This window comes from Silene latifolia, chromosome 10, assembly GCF_048544455.1.
Source record: "Silene latifolia isolate original U9 population chromosome 10, ASM4854445v1, whole genome shotgun sequence".
Lineage (NCBI taxonomy): Eukaryota > Viridiplantae > Streptophyta > Magnoliopsida > Caryophyllales > Caryophyllaceae > Silene > Silene latifolia.
The window spans coordinates 153,148,866-153,158,582 of record NC_133535.1 but is presented as its reverse complement, the minus strand read 5'-3'; the positions used below and the strand labels follow the sequence as shown (position 1 = coordinate 153,158,582).

Below are 9,717 nucleotides of genomic sequence, written 5' to 3'. Positions count from 1 at the left end.
ATATTTATAAATTGTAATATGCTCAGAAAAAAATGTGTATATGCTCAAAAACTATAAGGTATGAGGTACTACCTCAGATGCGTAATCCTTTTTCTCCTTTTCGTCTCATCTATATTATTTCACATGTTTTAAGTTTGAATACGAGGTATAATATACTCCTATGGAAACTCTTTATATACATGCACCTGATGTACAAAATTCTGAAGAATTACCATTTTGGTAATTGCTGTAATTTTCACGTTCTCTTTGAATTTTATATGCCATGATATGCCGCCGCAGTGGTGAATCTTGGCTGAGGGTTAGGGTTAGCAAGGCGCTTGCCCACTAGACACTGAAAATTTTTCGCAACTTTATTTAAGTTAAAAAGTTTTAAAAAAAATTTAAGTTTATCTTATGACATTATTTATTCGTCTATCTAAAGATGTTTCGTGCCTCCATAACCATAATTCCCACGTAACACTTCTTGACTTCTTGTACATATTACAGAATAGTGTCTCTCAATCGCGCTACATTGAAACTTGAAAGGGCATATAGGCAAATTACTACTCAAACGATGGGAGTAATTTAATATTCCCATATACTTCTTATAAAATTACGCAAATCATTGTTCGGACTAAGTACTTCCAAATAGTATGATTAGTAATTTAGTATATAATGCGTTCTCAATACTCAAACATACCAGCAACAGAGCATCCAGTCTTCCACCCTTCCATTTGATACATTTTCATGCGGATCGAATCCTAATATTTGGTATTTTTTCCTTTTATGTTATCGTTGTAGAGATCGTGTTATCGAATTGTAATATTATTCTCTTATATAGTTATATAGGTCTTCTACGGTTTGGGTTGATGGAGGGGAGGAAATGAGTCGTTTTTCATAACAAATTGATTGATTTAGTAATACTCCGAATTAAATTCTCTCTTATATTATTTTTTTCCGATTTTATTAATTTTATATACTCGTATATAATGGTTTTCTTAATCAAAAGAAATTGCAATCGTACTCCAAATTGTTAAAACAACTAGTTTGGATACCCGTGCGTTGCAACGGGGTAATTAATTTAATAACAAAAAATTGGTTATAAAGTCTTAATATTTACATCTTATGTCTAATCATTTATTTAGATATGATCAAAAGTCAAAACATCTTATTTAAGAGACGCAAAAATTATTGGGTTGATACCTAAGTTCCAATGATGCATCATATTTATAATCATAAGACCACCACATTTTATGTTAATCTTTCGATGTGGGACAATTTTATTATTTTTACATAATCCCACATTATTTTTCAATGTGGGACATATAATATACTAAGAAGTACACAATTTTATATGTGTACAAATTATATGAAATTTATACGTTAATGATAATATTTTTACCACGAATCAAATTATGTCATTTTCATAATTTTCTTCACGATATTTTTTGCCAAATGAAATGGTTTTTATATAAAAATTATAAACATCACTTGAATATAATATAGGAAATAAATATTATAATAATTAAAAGATTCTCCACTTTATTTTTTACATCGAAATATATTATTTATAATACTTTCCTAAATTAATTTTTAGGATCACCCCACCTTATGATAATTTTCTGATGTGGGACAACTCAACTATTTATATGTAGTATATTTACCACACCTACATTATTTTTCAATGTGGGACAAATAACACACGAAAAAGTACACCATCTTTTTTGCATCTATTTCGATATCCAACCTGATTTAGTAATGAGAAAATATTATATTATCTATTTATATTCGTACGTTTTTTTCCATTTTTTTGTGATAATTAAAATATGTACAAATGATATGATTTAAATTACATTTGTTTCCTAACACGACTTTTAAGATGTAATTGAGGTAGCGATAAAATGTACAAACAAATGCAAAATATTTTCTTTTTCTGGTGCAATTTTGATTAATGGTTAAAAATTATGATGTGTTTTAGTTACTCAAATGTAATGAGGCATAATAATTACCTATATTTGAAAGTTAAAAAGATTTAATTCTACTATTTGTCATAGTAAAAAAAACTCATTATTGATTTGTTTATGGATTCAAGATCTTTTTATGCAACACTTGATTGTATTATAATTCATAAATTTTCTATTTTAGTGCAGAGATTATCATTATATATGACACATTAATAACCAATTTATGTATATTTAGCATCCATTTTATTTTTTAATTATTATTTTGTCTTAAATAAAGTTATTATACTATCGATTGTCTTAAAATAAACATTATAATATCACTAATATAGTAATATATAATCGCTTTTATAAATTTCTACGTGATTAATATTTGTATGGTATTGTTGTAACAAAGGTTTGCCGTTAATACAAACTCTTATAAGAACTCTCTAAGATAATATTTAAGCGATTCAAAAGATTTTGGATTGATACCCCTAAGTTTCAAATATGGCTCATATTTATAATCATGTGATACCTCAGCTCATGATAATCTTCTAATGTGAGACAATTCAACTATTTATATGTAGTATATTTACCACACCTACATTATTTTTCAATGTGGGACAAACAATATACTTAGAAATACATCATCTTTTTTGCACATAATTCGACATCTAACCCAGTTTAATATCTAATTATATAATTTTTCAAAAAAAAAAAAAAAAAATTATGTTACTTTTTTGCCAAATGAGATGTATATGTTTTTATATAAAAAATATAAACATCACTTGGACATAATTTTAAAAATATATATATATCATACAGTAGAGATAATGATATACTCTTAAGAGCTCTCCAAGACAATGCTTAAGAGACTCAGAAGGTTTTGGATTGGTATTTAGGTTCTAAGGATGTCTTCTATTTATAATCATATGATCACATAACTTATGCTAAACTTTCGATGTGGGACAATTCTATTATTTATACGTAATATATTCACCACACCAACATATTTTTCAATGTGGGACAAATAACATACTTAGAAATACACCAACTTTTTCGCACATAATTCGACATCTAACCCGGGTTAATAATAATGAGCAAATACTATACTCCCTCGATTCAAGATCAAATACAACATTCATTTTTTTACACTATTCATGAACGAATAGAATCTTTATGATTCCTTGCAATATGTAAGACGAAATATGGTCATTTGGGATCTTATTTGATTCACCTAAGTACAATGAGAATATCAAATTTTAAAATTTTTTATAATGTAAATTTAAAGATATTTACGTTGTAATTTGTGTCTGGCAAGTGTGTAAATGAAAATAAACTTGAGCTCGTAAACACACTGCATAAATAAACTTGAGCTCGTAAACAAACTACTTCAACTATTTTCTAGTTCAAACAACTTGGTGCTATAAACTAAAACAATCGAGACCATTTATAAACTTGAAACTATAAACCAAATCATATCATCGACCAATAAAGGTTGCATAACATTTCAAACAGAGGTCACGGGATGGACTCTATTTAACACGATCAAAGTACTCATTGTCATCATGGGGCATTTGATTAGATTGTTGGCAGCCATCAAAGAACAAACACGAAAGCTCGAAAAAAAACCTATCTTCTATGGAAATATCTAAAAGTATCACATCTATGCCTAAGCTTTACAGAAATTCTTGTGTAACACCGCCTTACACAAATTTTCTGTAACCCCTTTTTTTCAAAATAAAATCGATAAACAACTACTCAAAAAAAGAGTAAAACGGGCTTATAAGAGACTAGCTAGAGAGTATAAGAGACTAAGACAACTCCTTAACGGCTGAAAATAAATAAAGGTTAACCGTAGCACAAAGCACCCTTTACATACCATAAACAAACTACTCAATGTGAAATAGGCAAAACTAGTTGGCCTTGCAATATTAACTGACTCTTTAAACCACATAAGCACCAAGTAGTCAACTACTACATGTCTACATCGATACATTGAACCCCAAAACCAAGTACTCCAACTATTTTCTAATTCTAATAGCCAAGACCATAATAAAATTGAGACAACAAACCAAATTGGTCAATAGAGGTAGCATAACAATTCAAAACAAAATTTCAAAGTTATAGAAAGCATACATTACATGTTGGTGCGATCAAACTTGGAAGCGTAGCCATCTATGCAACCTTTATCAGCTTGTTCCGAAGTTACAGGAAGAGTACATAACAAATTAGTTCAATGTTTAATTTGATTATTCCGGTGCTATCACTGAATCCTTCAAGATGACAAAACACTTGCCAAATCCTGATGTATGCTAGATCTGATAATACTCATACTTTGCTTGGTCTGCCCATATATTATTGTTAAACAGCCTTACTAGAGACCAGGTGCAAGTAAATGATAAGATACCGAGTACTTGTCAATACTACAAGTGATTTAGCTTCATGGACTTCAAACAAGCCAAGGAGCGAGGAACAATCTATTTTATCTATGCCTCTAATGGCTTCTCAATAGGAAAGGGCGAAACAAGGCTTGGAACATATCTGACAATAGTAATCAACTCGTCATTGAAGCGCAAAAGCATTCTGTATTGCATAGGTTCCGTACATGTGTCAACTATACCCAATGTTCTTATACTTGGGAAATACCCTGTCTCGTCACTAAATGACCCTGTTACAAAAAACTTGTCAGTCTTGGTAAAACCGATCATTTGAGAGAAACAGTCTAGTTTCAACCCCTTGGGTAAAGTAATAGATTTCACTATTACCGGAGGTTCCATGAGGTGGAGTAACTTATCACCCGTAAATGTCTCACTGTAGTTGCACTTGCTCAAACACCCTCTCATAACTCCTAAAAAGTCGGACTTATCCCAGTCCATGTTAATTACGTCAAACCTCTCCACCGCTAAATCAAAGCTAACGAGTAAATAACCAGCTTGTTTACTATAAGCTTTCCAATATAATTTGTCACTAACAAGCAGTCCTGGCCTAAAAGGAAGGCGATGATCGTGAAAATGATCAATTTTTCTCCACCTATTTTCCCTCAAAGAGAAGATATGAATGATAGTACTTTTTGTGTTTCCTTGAACTATTGACAATATTCCAACATATTTATAGTCATCAACATAGGATGCATATCCAAATCCACAAGTTATACTAACATGATGAGCTTCATCAGGACAATTAAAATACCCATGTGACGGATATTTGTGCAGCTTACGGGTAGCTGGGTTCCATATAATGAAGTTGTTATACGAAGCTGGGGTTAAACAAACCAATCCATTGCAGCAACCTGTAAGTATAAGATGACCTTTTCCGACACCAAAGTCGACGTCTAGCTTAACCAAATTATCTTCAAAATTACCAGAAATTTGATCATCATCATCATAAGAGAAAATGTTATAATTCTTATCATTTTCTATAAGCAAGGTGTCTACAGGAGCAGAAGGGTGAGAAAAGGGGGATTTGATAAGGTGGGCATTGGCGAAATCGGAAGAAGAAAGAGTAGAATACCATTGTTTCGAAACCGACTTAAATCGAAGAATTGATTTAATGGGTAATCTTGTAAGTATTTCTTCAATTATTAAATCATCAGAGAGGTAGCTATGTAATTGCTTATTCTTAATCTCCGACATTTTTGACATGAATGGAATTGAAAATCTAAATTAATAATTCTCCAAATGAATGAATGGAATTAAATCTGCCGCAAACCTCAAAGCAGCACTGCTCGCCGGTTTCCTCTTCTGGTGCCAGTCGCCTTTCAGTTCTTGGTCTTCCTCTAAAACCTAGATTTCTCTCCAAATGAATGTATTTTAGGAATAGAAAACGGTTTTGGTTGATTATTTGTGTTTTTTTATGAGTTAACCCCAATTTAAGGACCCGAACTATCAGAATTTTTCCAGTTAAGGACCCAAAGTATATAACTTTACAGGTAAGGACCTCATTGTTTACTGCCGTTAACTTTTGCATTCTGCCGTTAGTTTGAGGAGCTTGGCTATCAACTTCATTTGGCTTGTTAAATGCAAATATCTTGATAAGTGAAATTTACTATCCGGAAAATTAACCACCCAAAACCAACCCGATTAAAACCGTTTTTGACACGACACCGATACGGCCCGATAATCAGTGACCCGCACTCGAAATTAGCCCGACCCAATATATACCCGCTTAGATTGATCCGCTTTGATTGATGACCGGACAATTATTCAGCCTATTATTGATCAACATGAACGTGATTTAGTGTTCAGAATGATAAATCTGACTTAATAATAAGGTAACTAAACCAAATAATGATCGAAAATTAATGTTAATGGTTAAAGATTCAGGTAATGCGCTAACGTAACTAACAAGATAATGACCCAACCCAAACACCACCCGGAGCTGATAAATCAATTGACCCGAAATGTCCCGGCCTTATAATGAACTGACCCAAACTTAACTCAATCCGAAAGCGGTAGGCTGAGTGGATATCACCAAACCCGATATAACTAGACCTCACTTGACCTGACCTAAACCCAATCCGATTGCCACCGTTAGTTTCAGATGAAATTACAAAGTAAAATGTGTAAAAAAAGAAAGAAGAGAAAACTACCTATGCAACATATTGATTGAGACAACTGACAACCCATAATGAAATGGGTACAAATTTGATCAATTTTCCAAAATAAAATTATGAGAAATCTGTTAATTACTATGGGGTGATAAAATCATATTAAAAAAATAATAACCAATGAAAGTGGATAGCCAAATCCCAGGCAGTGCTGCAGTAGGCAATTAGGCATGCATTGATTAACGACAGTTAACAATAGTTCCTTAATTGTAAAATTATATAGTTTAGGTCCTTAACGGAAAAAAATTCGATAGTTCGGGTCCTTGTCTTTGGGTTAACTCGTTTTTTTATGGTGGTCAAATGAATGAAAATGTCATTACAAATGGCATCCATGATAGAGATTTGTCAATAAAGGTTTTTGTATTTTTTAGAGGTCTTTATTATTGAGAATAAGTTTATTGATGAGAATGGTTAAATATTTGTATATAGGTTTGTGGGATGATATGGCAAGTGGTGGTCCCTAGAATGTAGCCAACATACGAGAGAAAAAAAAATGAATAATTTGAAGTGGGTCCATGAACCTTGAAAAAGTTTGTCTATTGTTATGTATGAGTTTGTTATTGGAGAGGTTTGTTAATTTGGTGATGTGTCATGTGACAAACGTCTTTAGAAGTTCATCTATTGTGAATACCCTAAGAGAAAATGTAGCGTCCTCCAGGATAAAGTACTCCGTACACATAAAAGGAGTCCATTTTTGAAATAATGGTCAAAAATAAAATATTTGTCATTTTGGGTCGGTTTTGAAAATATTTGTCAAAATGGTGTCCACGTAGGCTCGGGATTTCTAGACCTGAAACACGCCATTAGTAGTGGCGTGTTTTGTGTAGGAAACACGCCATTAGTAGTGGCGTGTCTTTACAACAATTTTTTTACTCAACTGACTAAACTTAAAAAAAAAAAAAAAAAAAAAATATTTACACAAGACACGCCATAGGGGATGGCGTGTTTCCCCTCCGAAACCCGCCATTTCCAATGGCGTGTTTGTTTTAGTCCATTTTTTAACGAAGTTTCTTTTCCTACTCATTATAAACATGCCATTTGTAGTGGCGTGTTTTAGGTCCAGAAATCCCGAGCCTACGTGGACACCATTTTGACAAATATTTTCAAAACCGACCCAAAACGACAAATATTTTATTTTTGACCATTATTTCAAAAATGGATTCACATAAAAGAGGATTTTATAAAATTTAACTCCCATTTTGGTGCTCCTCTTTTATGTGTAGGAAGGACGTCTTTCAGGAGGACGCAAGAATTTCTCTTATCAAATACGTTATTAATATCAAATTTTTGTAATTTTTAGTAATGTATACCTAAAGATATGAGCAAAAGAAAATGTGCATTGATTTACGTGTATAAAGTAAACGTATACAACTCATTGGAACAGAGTAACTATTAAACTTAGATTTGGTAAATTTGACTCGTCTGAATAACTTGACCAAAAATCTGATTCGTACACAAATTAAGGACCTGAATTTAATCTGTAACCCAAATCTGAATGTTTTTATTATCGCAAACTAGTCGTCATCTCCAATTAACTTGTCCCCCACCCCTAAAAAGGCCCGAACCAGTAATAACATGATCCGATCCGATTCAAACTCTTGCAAACTTGAATAACCCCAATCCCAAATCAACCCGACATGTTTGACCCGTTTGTTACGTGTTAGCACATTAATTTACGTGTTTTATCTACCTTTTAAACTCTTGTTAGTCTCAAATTTGCATGTGTAAGTTGTTCATTCGCTCATATTTTGACTACTTTTGTAAATGGCATTACTCGTTCCAATTTTGTCTATTTTCCCATTTTTCAAGTGTTGTTTTCGAGTGCAAGGTACTCCTCTAGGTGCTTTTCTTGAGTAGGTCTTTTCAAAGACGGTCTCTCAATAAGGTTTTATTGAGATACCATTTTACAAAGTGGTACTAAAGGTAATAAAATAGGTATAAATCATGATTAAAGATAAAACGAGTATATTTATTATGTAAATAGGTACGAAATTACTATGTCACGATCAACAACAAAAGGGTCACGAAATACAAATAAAGGGGTACAGAAGACTGGTCTCTCAATAACTTATTGATAAACCGTCTTTCCCAAGTTTTAGTGTTCTTAATGTAGGTACAAATGTACAATGGTTGGCCAAGCCTTGGAACAAGGGGAAAGCAGAATGAAGCGCGATTTGGAAGTCGGAAATAAAGTTTATAGACTAGAAATACTAGTTAGATTGTAGGATGTGAAGCTTGGGACAAAGGGACGTACCCCATCGGCTCCTATGGTACCTCATCCTACTGATTTTGACAAGGGGGATTTCGTAAGGTAGTCATTGACAAAATTGTGAGAAGAAAGTGTAGAATATCATTGTTTCGAAAGAGACTTAAATCGAAAAATGGATTTAATGGGCAATCTTGTAAGAATATCTTCAATTATGAAATCATCAAAGTGGTAGCTTTGTTTCTCAATAACTTGTTCCATCTCAGAAATTAGGTCTTGGTCGCCCATTTTCTGCAGTAAATTGTGAGGCAGAGGCACTGAACTACTGAAGCAGTGATTTGATTTAAACACCAGGCTTTTGAGAGGTCAAGTTTTACCCCTACATTTTCCCGAACAATAGGTCGTGCTTAAAACCTTCGTTTTATTTTTACCTTATTTAAATTAGGATCCTCAAACCAAAAAATGGAGGTTGTATTATAGTATACGACGGTTTTACACCGTAAGAACGTCCAGTTTTGTAAAGAAGTTGTTCATTTATTATTAATAAATAGAGTTTCTTTTTACATAATAGGACCGTCCCATAGTATGGGACTGTCTTATGCCATAAGTGCTGTTATTTTTTTAGAAAATGAGGACGATTCAAACTCGTAGTGAAGTAGTGGTGATTGACACCCGGCTTTTGAGAGGTCTAGTACTCTAATGTACTACTCTATGTTTTCCCAAATTATACATAAGGAGTAGTAATACTGAGAAAAAAGATTATACATCAGATGTACTACCTCACATTTAATGATTTTTGAGTTTTTGTGTATTTTTTTTAGTTTTATAGAGTATATAAATTACATCTTAGTTTTATGATGTCAAAAATCAATTTTTTTTGGAACTTATATGTAATTTTTTTGAGTTATAATGTAACTTTTTGAAATTAATGTTTAAGTAATTGAACTCAAAAACTTTATAATAAAACTCAAAAATTTTAA

The 9,717-nt window shown here is 32.3% G+C and overlaps 1 protein-coding gene across 1 annotated transcript; it reads right to left on the bottom strand.

Moving 5' to 3' along the window:
* Positions 1 to 4,411: 4,411 nt before the first annotated feature.
* Positions 4,412 to 5,557, bottom strand: LOC141608574 (F-box/kelch-repeat protein At3g23880-like). The gene has a single exon (XM_074427915.1). The coding sequence runs from the start codon at positions 5,555 to 5,557 to the stop codon at positions 4,412 to 4,414; it is 1,146 nt and encodes a 381-aa protein (XP_074284016.1).
* Between the last annotated feature and the right edge of the window lie 4,160 nt (positions 5,558 to 9,717).